The 26626-nt window shown below is 33.6% G+C and overlaps 1 protein-coding gene across 1 annotated transcript in view; it reads right to left on the bottom strand.

Annotated features, from left to right (window-relative positions):
* Window positions 1-26626, bottom strand: part of COL11A1 (collagen, type XI, alpha 1) — a 168838-nt gene that overhangs the window by 4429 nt on the left and 137783 nt on the right. The window contains exons 50-65 of the mRNA XM_004689723.2: window positions 25523-25576; window positions 24823-24930; window positions 24462-24515; window positions 23787-23840; window positions 22781-22834; window positions 15273-15326; window positions 15035-15142; window positions 14451-14504; window positions 8320-8373; window positions 7291-7398; window positions 6768-6821; window positions 6633-6668; window positions 6486-6539; window positions 4708-4957; window positions 2202-2314; window positions 767-835 (exon numbers count right to left, since the gene is read on the bottom strand). Of these exons, the coding sequence (XP_004689780.1) occupies window positions 767-835; window positions 2202-2314; window positions 4708-4957; window positions 6486-6539; window positions 6633-6668; window positions 6768-6821; window positions 7291-7398; window positions 8320-8373; window positions 14451-14504; window positions 15035-15142; window positions 15273-15326; window positions 22781-22834; window positions 23787-23840; window positions 24462-24515; window positions 24823-24930; window positions 25523-25576 (1278 nt within the window). The remainder of the gene's footprint in view (window positions 1-766; window positions 836-2201; window positions 2315-4707; window positions 4958-6485; window positions 6540-6632; window positions 6669-6767; window positions 6822-7290; window positions 7399-8319; window positions 8374-14450; window positions 14505-15034; window positions 15143-15272; window positions 15327-22780; window positions 22835-23786; window positions 23841-24461; window positions 24516-24822; window positions 24931-25522; window positions 25577-26626) is intronic.

Genomic DNA, 26626 nt, shown 5'->3' with positions numbered 1-26626 from the left:
GAAATATCTAAGTAAAATTGTGCTATAAATATATAAATGGACAAGTCCATCATTCACTTTATTTTCAAATATAGCCATCAGGAAAATATATTGCATTCTAAAAGTTTTTATTGAAGTAGGTAACAAAAAATAAATTAGGCCCCAAGTGAATTGAAAATGAAGTAATTAGAATCAAAGATATCAAGTAGATAATTTGCTATTAATAGCAATCCATTTTTTTATGTCTGGCTCTACTCTTTATGAAATGCCTACTTTATTTGGTTATATTATTACTATTTTTAAAGCTTTATTTACTTATGCATAACAAGCACTGGAGTACAGGCCAGAGGTGAAGGGGTTAGAGGATTCACCAGAGACAAGAGTGGGGAGCAGAACAGGCAGATCTAGTAAAATGCACTGCTGAGGGTAGCAGCAGGCGGGTCAGGAGAGGTCTGCCATACTATGTGGGTCACCTCCCTGGCTGGGGATCAAACTCATGCTGTGGTGGCTATGGATAACTTCATAGTACTGTGCTTTATCCTGTTGCTCCACCAGGGAGGGTCCATGATCAATTTTAATAATTTAGCATAATTCAATTAACTTTGATTCAAACATGTTGACTTCTCTAAAATATATAAAGTAAAAGCTACAGGTAAAGCAAACTAGAGAGATAAGAAATCCTGCTTAGAATAATTTGGACTTTCACAGACTGTATTTAGACTTCGATAATTTGAGCTTCATTTATGAAATTTATGACAAACTATTTCATTATGAGGTAAAAACATACCAGTTTTCCTCTCTTAAATTCACTAAACCAGCTTCCTGGTTTCTCCTTTGGCCATGATGAAATTCTTACCTGTTGCAAAGAAATAAATGAAAATTAGAAAGTAGGTAACAGCTATGAACAATATTATTTATGTATCCATCAGTCATCTTCATTAACTGAGATACTGAAGAGCTTTTAAAATGGCATGCACCTTGATTTACACAGAATGAGGTAAGAAACAAAATTTGAGATAGAGTCTATGAATTTGAATCAAATTTAGGGGAGGTTGAATGGGGGCGGGGCTTGGTGGGGAGGAGAAATAAGGTGGTAAATGGACACTAAGGATGTTGGTAGGGAAGCTGGTGGAACTCTTAGGCCTTGCAGAGTCCAGTCAGTATTAGCCAGTGGCCATCAGTTCAGGTACCATCTGTAATCCACAGCCCAAAGAGGCATCATAAAAGTAACCAGCCAGTAACTAAGGATGGGATTTTATGGAAAAGTCACTGGCAGGAGGCAAGAATATTTAGAAAATTTTCTAGATCTGCACATATTGTTTGGCTTTGCAAAGATCAGTATAATACCCTTGTATTATATCGGCTCACTAAAGGGAATTTGAGTCATCATTGTAACAGGAGGTGTTTCCCATTTTCTCACATTTCTTCTAGGGCTAGCAAAGCTTATTATGCTTTGCTGTATGCAGGGGTGGTTGGAAAATAGACATTACTCTGTCTCCTGTGCCTCTACTAACCCTTTCTTATAATCTGGTCTCCTGAAAATAATTAGTCACATAGAAAGCTAATTGTTCTACCTGAAGGAATTTCCATTTCTCTCTATGTCCACAGCATTTACTAAGAAGGTGACTTATTAAAAGAATACAAATAAAGATAAACTTTCTCACCTACAGTATGTTTGGATAATAGAAGCATTCCAGTGAAAAATCTTTCCCTGTTATTAATTTGCATTTAGTTTTAAAGAGAGACCTCAAATAATTGATGCTGCTATGTAAAAATAAAAGAACATGTTTGAAAATCTTAAACATTCAAAAATATTCAAATTCAGAGAATGCTCTTTTTTATAGTAAAGATTAATTCTTCATTAAATTGCATTATTTTGGACATATTATATAGCGGTCAGTTCTACCACATTCTAATTAGAGGGAAGAATACTAGATTCGTGCACTATAAATTTGAGAATCAGCTGTGCCATGTCATGGGAAAACAACATTTTAGGGAGCAAGCAGGTGCAACTGGGTGAGAAATAAAGGAGGGAAGTAATTGTTAACTCTGTATGTCACTTTGGTGAGTTACTCATGTTTATGCAAATGCAATGCTCTAATTATTCTGTAAGAAAAGCCGATAAATGAAAATATGACAGTATAATTTTCTTGTTTAGTTCAATATTGCAAAAACATGGCAGGAGCTGTCAGCAGTCACCAGCAAAACAAACTGGTACTTACACCTTCAGATTTTTTGTCTGGATAAATGCAAGTCTCACCCCCCGATGTGAAATTACAGTAAACTTTGAAGGAATCTCCTGAGCAACCTTGGTTAGGATCAATCCAATATTCACCTAGAAGGCAGAAAAATATGTTATAATATGTAACTCATATAAAAAACGGAACGTATGTGTGTGTGTGTGTGTGTCTGCATAGATATATAACATTTAATTAGAAAGAAAAATAAGGGAAAGTGAGTATTCATAGTTCTTTCTCTACATGAATTCCTTTTATTGGTCCTTTCTTGGTCATATAAGGGTATCTGTTTGAATAGTTAAAGAGTGACCCTGTGCTCTCTGCCTCAAAGTTTGCAAATGCCCCCACCCTTCCTGGCTATTCCATTAATGCAATTCTACCTAGAGTAAGTTGAAATTCTCAGAAAAAAAAATACTTAAAAAATCATGTCATCCTTTATCAACTGGAATAACCATTCTTAACTTATGATATTTCTTATAAGTTTTTAAGTTTTATCTTTTTTATTCTTAGTATGCCAACTACCTTTAGGTTTCGGCTTAGCTCTTACTTCTTCAAATATTAACACTGCATTTTTTCATATGTAATAACTTGTTATGCATATTGAGGTCAAGTACACACAAACCTAAATATCATATGTTATGTAAGTAATCTGAAAATAATAGTCAATATATTTTTCTAGGTTTATTCATCTGTAACAATGGAGGTGATAGTTTTTACTTAGTCTCAAGAATCACACTTTTGCATAGCAAAATGCATTTCAAATAAATGCACTCTATATTTGAATTGGATCCTAAGAGGAAGGCTTGCTTTATATGTTTAAGTAAGTGCTGTGAATGCCATTATTTAAATACTGCAGAACAAATTTGTCAGTGAATAATCATGACTGTTAATTCATACCAATTGAGTAATGATCATAGTAGTGGGAATAACCGAGTTATACTTTAAATAACTGGCAAAGTGGTACTTGTTAACCTGAGCTATTTGATGTAGAACTGACATACATGTAGTGACTATTCTGTTTTCCTATCATTTTCCATACTATCATCCATTTCAAATATTTGAATTATGCCAATCTACTGGTTATAAACTTTCAACATTTTAAAAGTTCCAGTGCTTAGTTTAGTACTGGATTTCTTGAAGCTAATGCTAGTATTTTTTCTTTTTAAGATTTATTTATTTATGTAGAACTTGGGTACAGGCTAGAAGTGCAGAGACAGTGAGAGGATTCACCAGAGACAGATCGGGGAGCAGAACAGGCAGATCTATGAATCATACTCCTGAGGGGAGCAGCAGGAGGGTCAGGAGAGGTTTGCTGCACCACATGGGTCACCTCCTAGGCCAGAGATTGAACTCGAGATTGAACTTGTGCTGAAGCTGCTATGGCTAGCTTCACAGTGCTGTTCTTTAGCCCACTGCACCACCAGGAAAGACACTTAAATGGCTAGCTTCACAGTGCTGTTCTTTAGCCCACTGCACCACCAGGAAAGACACTTAACAGGCTGCGCTTGATTAAGATGGGGGATTTTGTGACATTCGGCTCATGTGGTGGTGACTGTTTCTGAATTGGATTAAATTTTTCTACCTGTAGGGAATTATTTTAATAGGTTGTAACATTCATATAGGATTGATAATGCAAAAAAGCTGTCTAGGAGAGAAAAAACTGGGAGCTTAAAAAATCAGAGAAGTGGTGGTGGGAGGTCCAGGAGGCTTACAATAGAGATGAAAATACAAAATGAAGAATTATGTAATATATATATATATATATATAATAAAAAATAAATGTTATTAAGTAGAATAAAGACATAAAGTTAAAAAAAAATCAAAGATCTGCCCCATGTTAATTAAGTCATTGTCTGCGATAACTAACTTGGAGAGTTGAAACTTTTATCCTCTCACAATAGGTCTATGAAGGTTTTTTAATTAAAAAAATAGTAGGTACGATAAATCTGATTAGTTTCACTAATAAATTATTTATAGCTGATCTGATTATTTGTGGATCAAAGAAAGAAATCTTTGTCTCCAGCTAGTCCAATTCTTAAATATTCAGTTGACCAAAGTAATATTAAACTGATAGCTAAAATAGGATTCAGTTACACCATGTAACCAGTCAATTTTGTTCCAACTAATATAAAGCGAGTATGAGAGGAGACATACATAATTATATGGTAATATGCTCATGTGTGAACACATGAAACCCATTCCATGACAGTTATTACAATGCAAAGTGCATTTGTGTTACTGATAATCATCCAAAAATGATCTTGTCATAATTAAATGAAACCTTATTTAACAGACAGGGGTTTTCCAAAGTAGATCTTCAATTATGCAGTGTAAATTACTTTTTCTGTCGACAAGATTGGAATTAATAATTGTTTGTTTTAGTTTTACTTAGAGACTATATTAAACATTTAACTAGAATTAATGAGCTGACAATGCACCTCAGTAACTTAGAAGCTCAGTACATTTGCTTTGTCATGTATTATTAACATACCATCTGGGAAGTCGGGATGACTGAGTTGCAGATCTTTGCAAGTTCGTGCTGGATTGGTCTGAGTACCCAATGGAAATTTCATATGCTCAATGTCTTGTTTCAGGGAATTGAGTGATCCAAAAATTTCTTCCATTCCATCCGAATAATCCAGAATATTATCACTTGTGTCTGCCTGTATGCTTTCAGTATGTCTTCTTGTTTTTTTGGGTGACAAGATTGGTAAGGGTTGAATGACCTCCCCAGGTGGACCCTGTAAAAGAGGTGATGTCATGTAATGGTGGCCTAAGTTGAATATTCCATAGATGTTAGTTAGTAGTGGTTATACCACTGTTATGGGAAATTATGGTTGGCTTAGCTTTAACATGTTCTCTATATATTTGTTTTGGCTTCTCTCATTGTTACTAGCTAACTAGTTTTAAATATATACCATATATTTGTATGTGCATATACATCCATAAATGACTTTGTAAATTCTATAAAAAAGAATATAAATGAGATATTGAGGGAGGCATAAAAATCAGATGCTTCCTGCACCTTTTTCTATAAAATAGTGTCACACAGGTTTCTGTGGACATATGTTACTTTATATAACATGTATTACTTTCTTTTTTATTAGTTAGTTTTCATTTGCATGCTGTATCTTCACAACTAGATTTAAAAGCCTCTTAGCATACTATTTTAAGTTACTTGTTCTATCTAAAGAGCTGCAAATTATAATTGATATATTATATTGCAGAATATTAAACTTTAAAAAATACATATTAGCTTGCTTCAGATATTTATAACTAAATCTTTTTAAAATAACATACTTAAATACCACCAGAGCTAAATTATACTTTAAAAGTAGATGTGCTGTGCTTAACTAACCCATATTCTATGGATGGAGTTGTATACCAAAAAAATTCACTTGTAGAAGTCCTATAGTCCAGTGGCTCAGAATATGACTTTATTTAGAAATGAATTACGATAAACGTAATTAGTAAACTTAATATGAATTTGGCCCTAATCCAATAAGGCTGGTATCCATATATGAAGTTGGCGTGTGGACACAGCGAAATCTATAGACTGAAGACCATGTGAAGAGATGTAAGGAGCAAACAGTTACATATAGGTAAAGGTGAAATCTGAAGCAATTTTTCCACCCTTAGTTCTACAAGGGACCAAATGCTGCTAACACCTTCACCTAGGACTTCTGCCTCTAGGCCTCTTAGATAACATATTTTTGTTGTCCAAGCCCCCATGTGTGTAGAATTTGTTATGACAGCCTGAGAAAACTAATATACATATAGTAGGAAGCAGTTTAGCCCAAGAAGAAACTATAGTTTTTTCACATGGATATACAATTAATAATTGTGTGAGACCTGGAAAATGTGAGCATTTTTGTAAATGTAGCTATTATTGTTGCCTTTATTATCATTACTATATGTGCTCCAATCTTTATCCTCAGAGTTATAATGTAGCTTTGTAGCATACATCAGTTGGTTTCATGAAAATGTAACATAAAAATACATATAATTTTATTGAAAACTAATAAAAATACTATTATCTCTGTCTATCCATCTATCTATTTCTGGCATTATTACATTTAAAGAGTAAAACCAATTAGTAGACAAGACTTGGCATGTATATTTGATTACTTAATGATGCTATTCTTAAAGCAATCAGGATCTCAAATGGAATGTTTTTTTTTCATCTTTATGAATGCAGACAAAATCAATGATAGTCTCAGGATGTTAATTGTTAGAATACTACTCTTGTAGTCAGGCACATGCACTTACGGGAGGACCAGGAGGTCCGGGAAGACCACCATCACCCTTCTGGCCAGCAGGACCCTGTTGAAAAAAAAAAAAGAACAACATACATAGAGAGCAACATTCAGGTGGCCTTCACTGAAAAAATGCCATCACCGAAGGACAAATACTTACAGTAGAGCCTTTGTTACCCTTTGGACCTTGAGGACCCTATAAAATACAAGACAAAAAGTACAGATAAATACATGAAGAATGTGTGTCTCTTCTATGTTTTCAAGTAAATTATAAAATTATTGTTTCCATACTTACTGGTAAGCCTGGGGGACCAGGTGGACCTATGGGACCAGCAGGACCTGGAATTCCCTAGAAAGAGAGTCATTTAAATTAAAGATATTTCTTCTATTCCACTTCATAGTTTGCACTGACAATACACACTGTACAACGTAAGGAGTTCAACAATATGTAAGAAAAGTCTAATTTTTTTCTATTGTGAATCTAAGAAATAACTTCTGCAAGATCATCTGTTGTTTTTATTTTGCTGTATTTCTGAAGACTGGAGGAATACATGCCTCACTATGTATTTAATGATTTGCATGTGTTCAGGAGTCAATAAATGCATAATTAACCATTGAGTTATAATTTTTGATTTCTCACTTGTCTCAGGTTTTTTTTAAGGTTAAAAAAATTTAATTATGAAAACATTATGGATTTACCGAGTTTAGAATGAAGATGCTCTTAAACTATTTGTTAGTCATCTTTAAAGGTGAAAAGTATGTTCATGGGAGAGCATGTATGACTGGAAAGGAGTAGAAATCTCCTGCATCTTACTCACCCCATCTCCTTTTGCTCCTGGAGATCCCTGAGTTCCAGGGAGTCCCCTGTCCCCCTTTTCACCTTGCTCTCCTGGAGGGCCGATTAGCCCAATTAAACCAGGATGTCCCTGTAGAAGAAAGGTGCACAAAAGAAATTTTAACAATGTATCAAAGGCAACCATTTCATTAAGTTTAAGTCATAAAATAACTGCGCATTAAAACTGTGAAGCATTACAGTGAAAAATGTGGACAAAAATCTCTAAAATTGCTCTTTGTAAATAGAATATATGATTAAGAAGCTCCTCCACTTAATTCTGCAGAACTATTTACTGCTATGTGATATTTCTATTAAGAGTTGGGAATCTTAGGAGCAACATGTTTTTCTAAAAATAACATCTCCAGTGTTTCATTCATGAAAAAGAATTCCCTCAACTACGACCAATAATGACCTTATGCAATATTGGTGAAACAAGCAATTTAAAATCATTATTTTAATAAAGATCTCATTTTATGTGAAATAATTTCTGTTCTTCAGAGACTCTGCAGTCATTAAGAACTATCTGCATACTTAAAAATAATCCAAAAATATGACTGCCATTCTAAAAAAAATGTTATTATCTTTAATTATTCTTTGCAACTCAGCATATATTTTGGAAGATCAATTTGAAGATCAATATTTGAAAGATATTCTAGCTTCAATTTTATATTTTTATACTTAAAATCATAAAAGTGGGCATTTAATTTTTCCCTTTATCTATTTTCTGAATAGTTATTTTAGGTACAACCATATGCTTTCACCATATGGTTCATATAAGGGACATTAAAAATATATAGCACTGAATTCTGGTACATTTTTTACAATTACTTGCAAACTTTGTCTTTTCTAAACATATCGGTGGTGGTGATAGGGGGTTAATGATCCACAAGTCTTTTCATTTTTAGAATGACAGATATTCTTTGAATTTCCTTTTGACTGATTTTAATCTCCAAAATTATTGCCTTTACCATTAGAACATCAAAATTACAATAGCACATTCTTTTGTTCTCACCTTCTCACCCTTAGAGCCCGGGTCGCCTTTGAGACCAGGTAAACCAGGAGGTCCCTAAATAATGAGAAATGATAACCACAGTAAATATGAATTAGAGAATTGTATTAATTTTTAACAGGACAAGTTTGGTATTGGTAATATGATGGGCATTAAAATATTAATATGGTAAGTGTTCATTAACTTTTTTTTGAAGATTTATTTATTCATACAGAACTGGGGTACAGGCAGAGGTGCAGGGGTGGTAAGAGGATTCACCAGAGACAGTAGGGAGCAGAACAGGCCAACTGACAAAGTACACTGCTGAGGGGAGCAGCGGGCGGGTCAGGAGAGGTCTGCCATGTCATGTGGAGACCTCCGTGCCTGGGGATCGAGCTCATGCTGAAGTGGCTTTAGCTTCTTAGTGCTGTGCTTTAACCTGCTGTGCCACCAGGGAGGGGCCTCATTTACTTTTTATGATTCTAAACTAACTTAAATGAATACAAAGTTAGAAATAGGATGTGGCATATATGGTTTTTCAGTTTAGAAGAAACAGTTTTAATTACAGGAATTTTTTTATGCAAGAGGTTTACAAACCATATAGCTAGCTATTTAACCAATAGTTTGATGTTAAACTGAAAAACAGAGGTAACTATATTTCTAGTAATTTGTTTTAAACAACATCAAAAACTTCTGACAATAAACTGATTTCTGATAAACATTTTCCCTAATAAACTCACAAAAAATGTGCTTTAAAACATATATCCTGAATGGATCTTATCTGAATGATCTGTGTATTCAATAATAAGGTAATTTAATTGTTCATTTAATCATCTTTATTTTAGAAATTTGACATAAATTTATATTCCAAGTATAACCTATCCATCCCTTTATGCTAAATTATATTTTTATGAAAACCATAGCATGACTTTAGCAATCAGCATTAGTCCTGATGCTGCCCGTGGAAATATAAATATTGATGTCACTTAACAATTTTTTTCATATAAAAATCAAGACACCGTCAACTTCAAGGCAACAAAATACAAGATCCTTGTTCTGAAATTATAATAAGTGAAATGAGGAAAGCCATCAGTTCTATCAGAAGTATAACTAAAGAATGGTTTGTCAGTACTGAACATGATGAAGTCAGGGCTAAGACAATCTTACCAAATGTAGGTAACTACTGTCTGCCTCAAGACACAGAGACAAGATACAGTGTTTTATGAGTCTGAATTATTAGATGAATTGAATTTACTTCAATAATGATCTTGAGTTTGCCATTTAGAAAGCAAATTCTTTTCACTTTACCAAGCTATCGCATGAGTCTTTACTACTATCATTTTTAAAATGCTACCTTAAGTATTTTCCCCCTCTACCTAAACATTTTGAGTGTTTAGTGTGAAAGAGTACTTTGAATCCCAACTCATGATTTTTTTTATGAATTTAAACCATTAAGAACTTTTATGAATTTAAACCATTAAATTAAACCATGTAAACCATAAGATCCCATCTGCATGATGCAATATGAAATCTAGAGGTTTAGGATGGAATAGAGGAGCTAATCTCCCTTAATAACAATTTAAATCAGCTAGCCAAAGGGAACTTCAGTTTTGTCATCTATAAATCAAGATTAAGAGATATATAATTCTTTTCTCATGGGGATACTATTAGATTGAATACATGGGTACTTTCCATTTCTTAATTTCTCCAGTCTACTCAAACTGAAAATCTTACCATTAGGAGAAAATTAGAATTATGTTGGTATCAATTAGTTTTGTGTAACAATAGTATTTTGATCTAGTACTAGATTTATTTGTATTTGTTCTAATTCATGAATGATTCAGAAATTCTTTAAGAACTGATATGGAAATGGGCAATTTCCTTCTATCAGTCAATTAACAATAGACAAAATTATTTTCATAGCAATTATGTATGGTTTAAAATGTGAATATTCTTAAAATACTCTAATGGAGAGAAAATTATTTTCTGACAAAATTATGTTAATTCAGTTTATATTCTCTCATCAAAAATAAACAATCATGCCACTTTGTTAAATTTCTGCAAGGAAATCAACAATTTTACTTTAAAATATGTCCTAAGACTGGGGTGAATTTTTCTGATAATAACTGTCATAGAAATATGATGATGAAAGAAAAATCAGGTCTATAAAATCAGTGCATAGTGAAGCATAATGTAAATGTACATTAGTATCATTCATTTCTGATATGCTACAGAGCCATCTGTCAGCTTCCTCATCATATTCTAGTAGTATGAATTGAAATGGAAAAAAAAGTAGGAATTCTAATTGCTCAGGCTTAATGAGAAATATACTAGACATTACTTGTGTTTTATGCCTTTTAAATCACTTCTACAAGTTTTATTCATGAAGAAAGAGGAAATAAGTATGATTCCTTTTAACTAATGATTTCTTAAGAAATTATGAACTATAAAGAGGACTTTTTCAGGAAAAATCAGTTTCCTATCTTTTCATTAGCTGGCAATAGAAACTGGTAAATTTATTAATTGATAGCAGCTATAATAACCCTTAATACCTGGAACATATCACAAATATCAACTACATATCAAAATGTTATTCCAAATAAACGTATTTTCTATTTTATCTTTAGGATACAGTAATTTGAAAAACCCTAGGGAAATATATAATTCATAAGTAATAAAGTGAAAAGGAAAACAGATGATCCATTCTTGCCTGGAATGCACAATCACTGTCCCCTCCAGTATTATGCTTTACAGAATATTTGCTTTGATATGCATCTCAGAGCTCCAAGGACTTGAAGATTAAAGAAACCTCAGTCTACTTTATTTAGAATGTGAACTTGTGAAATATGTTTAATTTGGTGAAAAGCAAATGCTTTGTTCTTTTTTATAAGATTTATTTATTTATGCATACAGAACTGGGGTACACCTCTACAGAACCATATATGCCTCTTATTTAGGCATATATGGTTTGAAAATAATGCTATCAAAATTTTTATTTACTGGTTTGTAAATGTATGACAATCTAAGGGCAAATTTTTTGAAATAAATATGCAACATTGTTCAGCTACTGATACATTAGAACAAACAGGTTCCTGAAATGAAGGACTATGAAACAAAACAAAAACTTAAAACTAAAACTAGATGTTAATTTGACCTTTAAAAATCAAATAAATCTTAGTGTAAGATGATTCAATCATATCAATTTTTACTATGCAGAAAAGAATATATATTAGCCAATACTATTCTTTGTTTAAAAACACTTATTTATTGATGACTTCAAAATTAGCAGTCCAATTAAAAAAAACAAGTATATGTCTTTATATAATCTTATCACTCTTTTTTTTAAAGATTTATTTATTTATTCATAATGGAACTGGGGTAGAGGCCAAAGATGTGGAGGGTGAGAGGCTTCACCAGAGACAGAGTAGGGAGCAGAACAGGCAGATAGCACACTGCTGAGGGGAAAGGAAGGCCAGGGAGGCTTTTAGTTACGAGTTAATTTAGTTAATTTAGCTAATTTCCACATTTGGAAATTACCAGCTGCTTCTAGAAGAGGAAGCTGTATGATTCTAGTAATGCACAGGTAAAAGCAAATGTCCACTTGAAGGTGGGTCCAAATATATAATTAAAATGGCCACAAATGGATTGTGTGGGAAGTATTCAGGTGAATCGCATGAATTAATTACAGAGATTAACGCAAATATGGAGTTTTCAACCTTCTATTATATTTGCCTTCTATATTTATACTTTATGAATGAGGTCATAGTTCCTTTTCACTAGGAATAGGAAAGTATTTCAAAACACTTATCATTATTTTATTCATTTGAAAATTCTTTGGTGTTACCAGTGCCATCAATTGTCTCAGTAGTTTAAAATTAAGTCATTTTACTAACAATAAGAACTCTGGGACTCCCTGGTGGCCTAGGAGTTAAATCTCAGTTCTCTCACTACTCTGATCCCAGTTCCATCCCCACCCCCGGCCAGGGAACTGACCCACATATGGCACAGTAGACCTCTCCTGTCTCACCTGCTGCTCCCCTCAGCATTGCATTTTAGTAAATCTGCCTGTTCTGCTTCCCACCATCAGGGTCTGTGGGAGCATAGCCTAAAGAGGAAGGAGTCCCCAGGTGCAGCAGTCACTGTCCACACCCTGGGGAGACCCGTGGATGGCATTGCCAAGCCCCAGGACACCCTCAGAATTCTGGAGTCTGTGAGCTGAATGAACACACCTTAGAGCTGAGGGGAGTTAGTTCTTGCTGATAAAACTCAAGTAGCTTAGGGCCCTCCCTGGTGGCGCAGCAGGTTAAATGCAGCACTAAGAAGCTAAAGCCACTTCCACATGAGTTCGATTCCCACCTGCTCCGGAGGTGAATGTGGCAGACCTCTCCCGTCTCACCCGCTGCTCTTCTCAGCAATTTACTTCATTGATCTGCCTGTTTTGCTCCCCACTCTGTATCTGGTGAATCCTCTCACTGCTCCTGCACCTCTGGCCTGTACCCCAGTTCTCTATGTCTAAATAAATAAGTAAATCGTCAAAAAAAAAAGTCCATTTGATTTCCTTGCCTACCATCATCTTGGGAACATCAAGTAGTATACTTAATTGAGATATCACAAACTGTATGAAGCTACATTCTCCTCACATTATAAGTACTCTGATAAACAGCAACCAGAGAAAGGAAACTTTGCTGTTCCATTCTGTTGCCTTTCATTTCACTTTTGCCATAAAGGGTTATTCATCCCTTCACACTATAAACTCACATTTACCTAAGAGTTGGAAACATAAACTTTTGCAAGCTGGAATCAGGTGGTGTGTCTGATGGTTTTATTTTTAATATTAGCTAAAGGAAATCTTCAGCATTATGTTTTTTTATTTCATCTGTAGAAAGGTCAAAATACTTATTGGGAAATCTGAAATAACAAGAAAAAAATCTCTGGCAAATTTTAAGGTGACATTAAGGCAAAGAATTTTTTTTTTTCCAGTTGCTGATTTTGTGCAGTTAGGAGTTTACCCTATTTAAGGAGATCCTGTTTCAGCCAGACTTATGGAATAAGGTACAGATTTAATCATTTCCTGCTTGAATTCACTCAAAATGGGTAACTGCTATTCAGCTATGAGAATAAGTGATCTGTAACTTTTAGTGAGTTTAAAATTAATCTCTGTCACACAGGGGATATTTGGTGTGTCATAGGAATTTTTGTGGCATTTTTACTGAAAGGAATGGCTAACAGTCCTTCCAAGTAATTAGAATTGAGGATCTAGTTTTGGTCATTTTCTGAGTATGTATATATTTCTAAGCTAATTGCTACAATTATGATATGAGGCATTTTTTGAAAATTTAAATTGCTACACAGAGGAACTTAACTATTTGCATCAATATGCATTCCATCTGTGTAAGGCTGTATGAAATTTTTATTGTTTTCATTTATCCTTTTTACACATAACTGGATTTAGACAATTAAATTCAAATATATCTACCATGAAATAGAATCTGCTTATGAAGCAAACATATCATCTAGTAAATGTGATTTAAGAGAAGAACTTATATGCTCAATTTCTGTCGAAATTTTCTCATGAGGGTGATCTTGATTCCTATAATAAACCCCATCTACGACCAGATGCTGGTCAACAACATGCTTTATTGCACTGCTCAAACAGGTTGTTTAAACACAGTTTATTTCAGTGATCAAGCTTCCATATTGTCATAATTATATCTTTCCTCACTAATGGGGTTTACTACTTTATTTTTCAGCCCGTGTGATTCACGAACAGAACAATTTATTCAGTGAAGAATCACTGGATGCCTGGGCCAATGTTACTCCTTTTAAATGAAGAGCCAGGAAACTAAGTGTAATTGCTTGCATTTTGGGGAACGATCCATGTTTGGAAAAAGACTTGTTGGGCCATTAGTGGCATTTAATTTCAAGTGGAAATCTAGTTTTCTATCCAAGGATATAAGAAAAGAAAGATATTCTGAGTAAGGGAATAATTTCCAAATAACCAATTGGTTGGGGTTATTTCCCTCTTTTTAGTCTAACATAATGCCTTGCATATCATACAAAATATAAGCCAATTTACAAGATAATATGATATGACTTATTGCTTTGAAACAACATGGTGTCAGATATCTCTAAGAAAAAAAGAGGATGCTACTCACCATAGGACCTGGTGGCCCATCTTGACCGGCAGCTCCAGGAAGACCTTGTTCTCCCTGTGGAAGATCAACATGTTATTAGTACTATGACTGTTAGCATTACTAATAAAAACAGACATAGTTCTTTCTTTATTTTAATTTTTGAACTACAAAAAAGAAAGTACTCATCACCTGGGCATTCCATCACATGAAGAATGTCTACAAATACTATAAGCAATTTTGAGCCTTTTAAATGTGAGTATATTTACATAGACACCTTGATGGAATGACAGAATTCACATAAACCAGTGGCAGAAGAATTGTATCATATTTTTATGCATGCAAAAAAATTCCACATCTTTGAAATTGTGGGGTTCCATTTTCTATTTTTCCTTTATAAGTCAGAATTCTGTGATGAATGTATTAACAAGATGAGACACTTGAATATTTTAAGAATATCTGACTATAATTATTACACCATATTTATTGAATTCCCTTAAAAATTTCACACTACAACTTATAATGCTGTCATAGAATTCTCATTCACTTTTTTTCATCAGAAATAAATGCTGTTTTTTAAAAAAGCATCTTTTAGGACACATACTTACCACAGGGCCAGGGATGCCCCGGAGTCCTTCTGGGCCAGGCTTTCCAGCAGGTCCCTGAGGGCCAACTGGGCCAGTTTTTCCAGCTGGACCTTCAGCACCTGCTTCACCCTTTTGGAGAAGAAAATATGCAAACAATTAATAATGAAGAAATACCTTATTGTTTAATTAAAAGTACTGATAGAGAGGGTCAATGCATGTATGAAGTTTTCAAAGATAATTCCTTTAAAGCGTATTTTACCTTGGCACCTTTTTCTCCTTGTCTTCCCTCTGCACCTGCAGCTCCAGGGGGACCCTAAAAACATGAAATTCCATTTAAAATATGTTTTGAATAAAAGTATTACAGTTGAGGGCAATTTAAATTATAATCATTTCCAACAAATCATGGTTTTTAAAACATAAGGAAAAGCCAAGCCCTTTATATAATTTCCAATTAGCACATTAAGACTATTATAAATAAGTGAAGCACAGATTGGGTAGAACATCGATAATCACATTGTACCAGTGTGAGGAAACACTAAAGATAGGATTTGTAAAGAATTGCTGATAACTTAGCCACAATTAGTGTTTTTAAGAATCAGGTGCCATTTATCTTGTGCCATTTGAAATGAATTGAGTGTATTAGATTTCACTTTGCATGTGTTTTATGAGGATCTCCTTTCTTGGTCTTAAAGCAGGGACACAGTCATGTGTTCGTCTGTGTCAACCAGAACATTAAGAATCTTGATGGAACTATGTAATTCACATAAAGAAGTGACATAGGGATAGTCACTAGTGTTGGAGTGATGGCAGGTAAAAAAATCTTCACCCTCAATAAGCCATAAGCATTAAAGTGGATGATCACTATTTGTATGACTCTTGCATAGCTACATGGATTGATGGAGAAATGTTAACTAAACTCGCCCTTGAACCATACAGGGGTTGGGGTGCTACCCCATAGCCTGTTGAAAAATCCATGTAGATAGTAGATCCCCAATTGATGACACTAATCCCTTCTCCAGATATAACTGCATACTAAAAATATCATGTGAACACAATAATACTTTGACATTGCATAATTCATTCTAAGATGGCACAGTTTGAAAATGTTACAACTGTGATTTATGCAGTCAAACAATTAAAATCCTGAATTTCATTTTACTGACATTAAAAAGATGAAATTAGATATAAGGAAAACAATGAAAGCTGGAAAATGTTCTTTTAAATTCAATTAGCATTGTCTAATGGAATGAGTGGGAAAAACCAAGTCACTTTCAATGTGTTTTTTTGTAATTTCTTGGTTCTATTTTATCGCATTTAAAAAATACAAGTACTTTAGGAATAATGGTTACATTTTGGCACAGTAAATGTATGCAATTCAACAAGTACTACTTGATAGAAAGTCTAGACTTTTTGAGTCGAAAGACTCAAAGGACAACAAATATCTACACTAAAAAATTTAAAGTGTCTACTTATGTGATAAAAGGTAACAAAACCAATAAATACGTTGTGATTGGCTCATAGACTAACAACTATTCAAATACCCCACCCAAAGTGGCCCACCCTTTGGGTCTCATTGGCAGCAATAGACCAGATATAACACCGACAGACCAGATAATGCTCTCACTATAAACAAAATAAATTCTATGCTTAAAACGGTTTTAAATAGAAAATTTAAAGTATGTTAAAAATATACTGTATAATATCCCATAATGCAGAATTATATCTTGAAATCTGATATTCTAATTTCCTTCTTACATTTATGTAGCCATATATAAATACATACTTGATGATTCTAAACCTTGTAACATCATAGCAAAGAACATAATATGTAATACTCAGAGACTGAAATAAAATCATTTTACAAGGTAGAAATAAAATATAATCAGTGTGATTTCTATTTTTTTTCCTTTTTTTAATTATACTGAGTGCTTGATAAGTGTGTTTGTGACATTTTATGTAAACCTTCACTTCAACATAAGTAGGGCATGTGCATTTGGCCTGTAAACTGTACAATATATCATAACATAATTGATACCATAAAATACAATATGTCAATTTTATACTACTTATTTTATTCCCATTACTTATTTGAATTTTTGTTTTTATTATCAGGAGTTTAGATTCAATCTGATGTCTAATATTTTCTGTAAAAGTTCAGATATAAAGAAGGTTAAAACATAAATTAATGGTTTCCAAGAGATGGCATTTCATTTTCTCTTAGACCTTCTTGTTTTCATTTGTCTACTTCAATTTTTAGGGTGAATTGGGATAAAAATTATCAACTATATTGGGGTTGGAGGTTGGTGTTAATTGGGGGTTGGTGTTAATTGATGAGAATAAGGTCTTTAAAATCCACTTTTAAAATGAATATCAGGTATTTCATCAAACAGAGTTCTGTGAACTCATTTATCTCGGAGAGTAAATTAAGACATCATTAGTAATTTGTTCTCAATATCATCACTGTCACTTCTTTTATATTAGATATTCATGTGCTAAAACCCCAAATTAAGAAATTACACACACATACACAACACATAGAATAGCCAGTGTGGTGAAGCAGCAACAATATGTTAGTATTATATATGCAGTGAAGTTGACGTGAGCCTTTTTAAATTTCATTCTGTTTATGCAAGTGGATTTCTATATTGAAGCATGAGCTTCAAATATTTCCTAGTGTAAAATGAGGAGTCACACTTTATTTTGGTGTGATTTTTTTTTTTTAAAGATTTATTTATTTGTTCATACAGAACTGGGGTACAGGCCAGAGATGTGGAGGGTGAGAGGATTCACCAGAGAGAGAGCGGGAAGCAGAACAGGCAGATCGACGAAGTACACTGCTGAGGGCAGCAGCGGGCGGGCCAGGAGAGGTCTGCCGCGCCATGCGGTCACCTTCGGGGCAGGTGGGGATCAAACTCATGCGGAAGTGGCTTTAGCTTCTCAGTGCTGTGCTTTAACCCACTGCGCCACCAGGGAGGGCCCATATTTTGGTGTGATTTTTAAAAGAATAACCTAATGCAAAGTGGCCAAAACAACCATAATGACTATGGATTTAGGAGTAGAAATGATTTAATTTAGCTGAATAACTGAATTTCCCTTAGTTTATGAAAGTCCTTTCTTACATTAGTGACATAAAAATATAGGGTCTTAACCTGAAGTAATTGCATCTAAACACAAGAACTTTAAATTTCACTCACAACAGATTTACAAATATCTGTTTTTTTTTTAAAGCAAGTCATCAACTGTAAAAAAAATAATAAAATACTGCTTTTCTTGCAAGTGACAAAAGGAAATTTGAAAACACTGGAGAATTTTAACAAAAGTAAACTACAAATACATAAATATGTATATATGCACATATGTAGTAAAGCTTCCTCTGTATAATAAATATTATCAGTTATTTTGTTTTTATTAGCAACAATCTTTTCAAAATGTTGTATTTCATAAAATTAAATTAAATACAGACTTTTCAATTTGTAATGTTTAATGTAGTCAACTCTAGAATTTTTTTTCAATAAAAGTTCATGAAACTAAACTTGGTTTCAAACAGCTGTAATAACTTGAGTATTGAAATTCCTTGACTTATCAATACTAACTTTATAATATTCTAACCCTAACCTTAACATACATATGCAGGGAAGAATCTACATGCATATTAAACGACAACTTAATTTTCTTACTTGTTCAATAATTGTTAAAATGTTTTTCAGTATCACTGCCATTCACAACATTCTGATCAATGTTCTATGAGAAAGGTCTGTGATCATGCATTTGTAATATTCACTCATGGAAAAAAGTGGTAATATTTTTTAACACATTTCTATTCATTACTATTCTGCTATAAAAGGTTATAGCGGGCCCTCCCTCATGGTGCAGTGGATAAAGCACAGCACTAAAAAGCTAAAGTCACTTCAGCTTGAGTTCCATCCATGCCCCAGAGGTGACCACATGGCGTGGCAGACCTCTCCTGACCCGCCTGCTGCTCCCCTCAGCAGTGTACCTCGTCAATCTGCCTGTTCTGTTCCCCACTCTGTCTTGGGTGAATCCTCTCACTGTCCCTGCACCTCTAGCCTGTACCCCAGTTCTGTATGCATAAATAAATCTTTTTTTTTTTTAAAAAAGGTTATAGCAAAACTGTTAAATTGGTCTACTTTCTGTTGTCTCTAATCCTAAGCACAGAAGAGATGCTTGTTTTCCCAAAATATATACTGAAATTTACATGCTCTAAATAGACTAAAGGGAGACACAGGGAAAGGCAGTTCTTTATTCTGTCAAATCATATAGATCATATAATTACTTCATGAGACTGTATTATTGTTTCCACTAAGGTGACATTGAGTTGACTATGCCATCAAAGACATTGCTCTGCTCACAGAACAAAGACTGATGAGGACAGAATGCTTCCCATGAGTTTCAGCTCACAAAATAGACCCTGTACTTTACTCCTATGGACCGAGGTTTATGTTTGCCCACTGTTTAAGAGTGACCTCATGTCTTTATGGCACACTTAAATTCCCACATACTTTCCTCCCTTTATTCCATTAAATCACTAGTTTTTGCAAACTGTCCTAAATCCTGTTATTTGGCAAATCTACTTTATCAAAACATATGTACTTATTAAAAATTTAATTCCTCTCCTTTTTTTGGGCAATTATTCTCATAGGAACTTCCTTTACACTATAATACATGGCTTTACATGAACATGCACCAAAGAATAATACAAATTGAATGTAAATTATTCAAATATGTATCAATTTAAAAGAATCACAATAGAGTCCTTTGAAAATATAATTTTTATAGACTTGTATGACAAAAGACTTATCATTTTATTGTCAAAGAAAAATTCAACAATAAACAAAACTAAATCTATCTGGAAGTTGTTATGAATTTGTTGTTAATCAACTTTCATTTTACACAACTCATAAATGTAATATTCCTTTTACTTGTGTAGTTTGTTTATATGTTCATTTCCTCTATAAATATTGCTTCTGCTTCTGCTCCAAATAAATATGGATATGGTCATGATGCTTCAAATATAATTTTATTAATTTAACTCAGTCTTCATTTCAGCAAAAATTAGTGCACTCACTATAAATGAGAAAATTGAGATTTAAATGAACTTATTCTAAGTCATAATTCTAGGTAGCAAAAGAAGGCCTTGAAACCATTTCTGTTAGATTCTAATGCAGTAATATTCAGGATTTCTTTGTGCCGATAGTAAGCTGTTAAGAGTGTTGGTTATTATAAGCTGAGCAAACTTAGTGAATAATTTGCATTTCTTTTTTATTTTTCTAAGCCAAGCCACCTATTTTTCAGGCTAAGGAAGAGCTCTTGACTAAGTTAACTCATTTGGCTGATTTCAATTTAAAAGAGTGCAAGCATTAATTGTTAGTGTTAAGTCAGAGCAAATAATAGTTTTAATAATAGTATTGTTGACACAAGAATAATCTTTCACAACATTAAAATTATACTTTATTCTGCTGATGAAAACAGACTATTGCGTGAAACATATAAAGTCAATTAAGCCTGTCAGTTTATCCAAATCTAATATAGGATGCAATTGAACACATCATGTTAAATAGCTTTCACTTTAGATTTAAATGATGCCACATTTTTAAAGAGAAAAGCCTGCACAATGATGCTCAATCAGGCTGACCTAAGGTTGATTTTTCTGCTGTATCAAAATGAATGTAAATAGCTTTGTAGGCAATGCACAGGAACACTATTCTTGTCATTAATAATTCATGGACACAGAGTTTTCTAATTTTGTTTACAGTGACTGGAGTGGATTAAAATAGCTCATCATATTTATAAATTGTTTAAAATGAGAGGATAGAACATCCCCACAATTTTTATGAGATTATTTAAAAATATTCATCAAAAATCAAAAAGGGAGAAGTTCCACTAAAAGACATTTAAATAATGCTAAAAAAAATATTAGAGGGAATGAGTCAGTTAAATATTTTACTAGTTCTCTCAATTTGTAAATGTATTACTTCCCACACATCCCTCACAATCATTGCCACCCTCTTTCTTCCAGAAATGAATGTCATCCTAAATTTTGATTAATCGTGGCCTTAATTTTATTGGTTGTTTTTCACTACTGCTGGTGGCTAAATGCTACATTACGTATTGCAGATTTTATCTTTCATATTATAGAAAGGAAACCCATGCATGTATGTTCTCTGTATGTTCTCCAGATCAGTGTTTTATATATATATATATATATATATATATATATATATATATATATATATATATATTTCAGCCATAAAAAAGATGCAATGCAGTCATTTTCAGTAAAAAAGAGGGAATTTGAGAGAACAATGTGCAGTCAAGTCAGAATAATAAAAACAAATACTGAACATTTATATAGCACACAATTAGGTAACAAAATGCTTTTCAAAAGTAGTAGACCCTCAGGGCTTTGAAGTCAAGGGGGAAGGGGACAAGGAGACATAAGAGACAGTAGGGAAAAATATTATGAACATTTTCTCCTTAGTATCAGGCATTTGAGATTTACTTATACTGATTTGTAAGTCTGCAACATATTCCCTTTCATCGCTGTATAATATATTAGTTTCTTGATTTACCTCAGTATTTTTATAGTTATTGTATTATGAAACAGTGATATGAATATTGTTTTATACATGTATACATACATATCCACATATATACATATGCATCTTGGTGGAATTGTATAGCTATCAATTAGGGTGTGTACCTAGGAGTGAAATTACAAGGTGATAGGAAAAGTTCATGATAAATTTTACCAGGTAACATACAACAGTTTTCTAAAGCAGCTATATCTATTAACTTTCAATAACTACACATGAATCTCTATTAGACTTTCGAAATCACCCTCTCCAAACTTTTACACACATCTTTTCATGTGTCTGTGGAGTATTTCTGTGGCTATTTTTTTTTCTTTTTAAGTTCTTAATATGGACATACTTCAATATTTTTCTTTGCAAGTGGTCTATATTCTTGAAATACTCTTCTAACTGGACCTTTCCTTTTCAAAATTTTAGATTAAAATAAAAACTTTTAATTTTAATAGAATTGGCATAGCAGTCTTTTCCATTCTGGCCAAACCCATTGTGATCAGAATTTATGTCTAGAGGTCATACATTTATTGTCCAGCAGTTTTTTCTAACTTATCCCAAAGTTCCAATTTTGTTTTTTTTTTCTATATAGATGTTCAAGTTTCCAGCATAATTTGTTTATTCATGCCATGTCTAATTTATACTTCTATGTATCAGGTTTTTTTATTTTTTTTTTTTTGGCTCTCCATTGAAACCACTGACCTAAAAAAGTTCAAAATTTTGCTAATACATCATCTTAATTTCTTATTTCTACCCACTTCTTTGATACATTTACTATTTTTCTATTTCTACAAGACTGTTCTTACTTATAATTTTTTTTAAGCATTCAACGGTTTTCAAAACACATAATTAACACAATCTACCACTGCATAGCTACATGTCATGCCCCGACCCCCTAAGGTGATGTTCAGGGAACCCCACCAGATCTTTTACAACAGCTGTGACTTCTGTACTAAGAGGTGGGAATCTACTTTCATTGTGACACAGAATGTTCTGTTTTAATCAGCGTTCCAACAAATTTAAAAATCACCCTTATCTTTAAGGTTATATCATTATGTGTTATTTATAACTTATTTATATTTAAATTTATATACATATCTATGAAAATTATCCACACTTAGTAGATAATGAATAGATGCTTCAATAGGGAATTTTTACAACTTACTCTTTTTCCAGGAGGGCCTGGTGGACCAGCTTCACCAGATGGACCAGGAGGACCCTATAAAATGTAAAAAATGCTTTAAAAGAAATTATTATAGCCTATTACACTTTTCAAATTCCACACTAAAACCAATCTTCTTTCTTCCCCACATTTGTCTTTTCTGGAAACAGCCCTACTTCAGATATTTATATTTCCTCTATGTATCTATAGTTAGAACTGGTAAATTCATAAGAAAACTTCTTCATTGGAAAAAAGTAAATCAGACTTCTTCTGTTAAAGTGTGTTCTTTTCAAAAGTGCTAATTTCTATCTGGCAATCAATAAAAGCCATACACTTAATGGAATCATATGCCTAGTAATTCTACTCATATTACACACATTTATAAAATCATTAAATTATTGCCTCAAAAGTTCTTCTTGTGCAGAACCAGCACTTTTTTTGCTAAAGAGTATGCATCCCATGGGGATATGACCTGTGAGTCTTCTTCACACAGAATATGCCTAGATCTCTTTGCAAACACTCAGTGAGGAAGACTCTAGAGACACACTGTGTTGTGTTACGAGTATAGTTTGACTACTACATAAATTAAGTGTCCTCCATTATTTGTCTAAAAAAAAACATGTAGCCAAAATACCTTCACATTGGAAAAAAAGTTGAATAAATTTAGGTGTTTGAAGTCCTTCCTATTAATGATATGCTATTTATTTGGCTTTCTTCCATCTTATTTGTACTTTTAAAATAACTTTTTTAAACACAAATGGATAGATAGATGAATTTTATATAGTAGAATGGAATCATTAGTAAGGTATAACTACATTTTTTATTATTGTTTATATCACTTAAACACTTCATAACTTCGACTCTGACCTGGAATTCAAGCATAACAGATGATCTTTTAGAAAAATATTACATATATTGCAATGCTTTTGAATGGTTATCATATTTTACTACTGCTTTAAACTGTCTCAAGACAAATAAAATACTGAATAAAAATGGTATGCTTGCTTACCGGCTGGCCAGGATCTCCATCTTCACCCTTATCACCACCAACACCATCTTGACCCTATAAATGGGCAACAGAAGATGAATTCAGCTACTTCACACTATTAATTGACTGTTATCAGGACAAAATGTACTATATTCTTATCTTACCATGTTCTCAAAATAAATTACTACCAGATGGACAAATAAAAAAAGTATATTTTTCTTTTTAAGATTTGTGTTATCTCTCTCACAAAGATTTGTGAAGTTACTACTATCTTAAATTTAAAATATAGTTTATCTGAATATAAGAAAAGGAAAGGATGTAGTTTGTATTCAGGGGTGATACATGCTTTTGTCATGAACAAATATAGTAAATTTGAGGCAGTATATGCATTATAAAAGAGACTGAGATAAAAAGGAAGAACCTATAATGTTGAAATTCTACTTAGATAATTAGTTTGTACAACCAAACAAAGCCTGGGAAACTAACTGAAATGAAAGAATAATCATGCAACAGTGTTCTAATAGACTCCAACTACATTAATTTTGTTGTTTAGTTTTGAATGCAGTTTATGTTTTCTTTTTTCTTTCTATTTGTTGCATTCACATAATGTAATTAACACATTTCTTTCACAATTAATCATAGAGACATGGAAATATCTTCACCAAAATAATTCCCTTATTTTCTCCTGATACTCACTGAAGGCCCAGGTTCCCCGGGAGGACCAGGATCTCCAGGAAAACCCACCGGACCCTAGGGTGATATATTTAAAAGACAGGAAATAAACATTTTTTAAAAATAAATTCATGATTTTCTGAAAGTTAAGAGGTAAAAATCATGCAAACTACATGAGAATATTTTTCTTGTATTATAAATCATTTAAAAAATGAGGTCCATTGACATCTCCAGGAATATATAAAATAATAAATCTGTTTCACCAATTGTAGCCAGTTCCCTATCTTTCTATGTTTCACCAATTGTAGCCAGTTCCAGTCTTTCTATGACAAGTTCCATAATGGTCTGACATAGATGCTATTTTAGAAGGACCAAGTTCACTCACCGGGTTACCTTTCGGACCATCGTCACCTGGTGGTCCCTTAGCACCTGGGGGTCCAGCAGCACCGGGTGGACCAGCTTCTCCTTTCTCTCCTCTTTCTCCTTTGGGACCCTACACAATGTGAGAAAAAGAAAGAAAAGCTTTGAGTGCTAACTAAGAGTTTCTTAATTTCAGTCTACTGGGATGGAGCATTCTTTGCTGTGGGGGTGCTGTCCTGTGCATAGTAACCAGCACCCTGATCTCTAGTAAGTTAAATATCAACAGCTGCCATCCCTACAAGTTTGGCAAATATGTCTCCCTACATTTCCAAAGTGTTGGAGGAAACCCAAAGGTTTTCTGAGGATGATTTAAGATCTGGTTGCAAGTAACCTAAGCCATAATATGATACGATATAATTCACAAATGTTTACTTGCTGCTTTTGTTTCTTTCTTTTGTAGAGAGTCCACCAATCTAATTATACAATAAATAGCTTACAATTTTTAACTTCTAACTTAAGCAAATGCGACTTTTTCTTATGTCAGTCAAAATACACAGAAGATATGCAAAAATACTAAACTAGAAAGCTCTGTAGATGTGATTAGTCGTAATGGGCAGGGCAGAGACAGCAAATAACTGAACTGCAGGAGTTGTGTGACAAGTTTCAAGTATGCTGAAGTAAACACCTGAATCCATTACACCTTCATGACAATAAGACACACTTACACCTGTGCCTGCTTCTCCAGGAGGCCCAGGGTTCCCTGCTTCACCTGGTTCACCCTAGAAGTAAAGAAGAGACCAAAAGTGTATCAGAGCATAGAAACAATGTTTGATATTTGTAAAACTACCTTCAGTGTTGACCATTTGAGTTTAAATTAGTCCTTACGTCATTCTATAATTTAAAAGGTTCTGGGACACTTTAATAAGAGGAAGAACTTTTTCCATATCACCTCAATCCAGTTATTTCTCTGGTCATTTGGTAGAACTAGAGAGGGTGGTGGTTACAACCCTCAGTAAGTAGTTAATAGTTAATTTATTAATCGAAGTTATAACCAAACTGCACAAAAATATACCTTTATATTCCCTAACAAATTGTGTATTTGTACTGTATCAATATTCATTTTGGGATTAAGTTTATGGAGTATTCCACCAAGTTGAAATCCCACCAAAAGGCAATACACAAGACCATACATGGCCTTTTAAAAACGCTCCTTTGCCGACTTGTGTCTTTGCAAGTATATCTTTTTCTTAGTAACCTCTCCATGTGCTGGTTAAGGTGACTTTCTTGCATTCATTCTCACTGGGATGTAAGACCCCCCTGTCCACACCCACTCCCTTCTCTCAGTTCACCTCAACTGACTCTTAACTTCCTAAACGTGTATTAGCTCTGCCTGGTTTTGAATACTAAATGAATAAAATCATACATAATGAATGTTTTGTGTCTGGCTTTTTGTTGTTTCTCTGTGAGATGCATCAGTGTTGTTACTTTTAGGCACTTTTAAAAAAATTTATTTATTTATGAATACAAGGACTGCAGTATGGGCCAGAGATGTGAGAGTGAGCAGATTCACCAGAGTGGGGAACAGAACAGGTGGATCTACTGGAATACACTGCTGAGGGGAGCGGCAAGCAGATCAGCAGAGGTCTGCTGTGCTTATGTGGGTCAGCTTCCTGGCTGGGGATCCAATTCATGCTGCAGTGGCTGCAGATAGCTTCAGAGTGCTGCGATATAACCCTTTGCACCACCAGAGAGGCCCTACAGGATGTTTTTTAATTGTTAGTTATGTATAAAGTATTAAGAGATTACACAAGGCCCTCCCTGGTGGCGCA

Source organism: Condylura cristata, unplaced genomic scaffold, assembly GCF_000260355.1.
Source record: "Condylura cristata isolate star-nosed mole 26May11 unplaced genomic scaffold, ConCri1.0 scaffold00026, whole genome shotgun sequence".
Lineage (NCBI taxonomy): Eukaryota > Metazoa > Chordata > Mammalia > Eulipotyphla > Talpidae > Condylura > Condylura cristata.
This window is presented reverse-complemented; position numbering and strand designations above follow the sequence as displayed.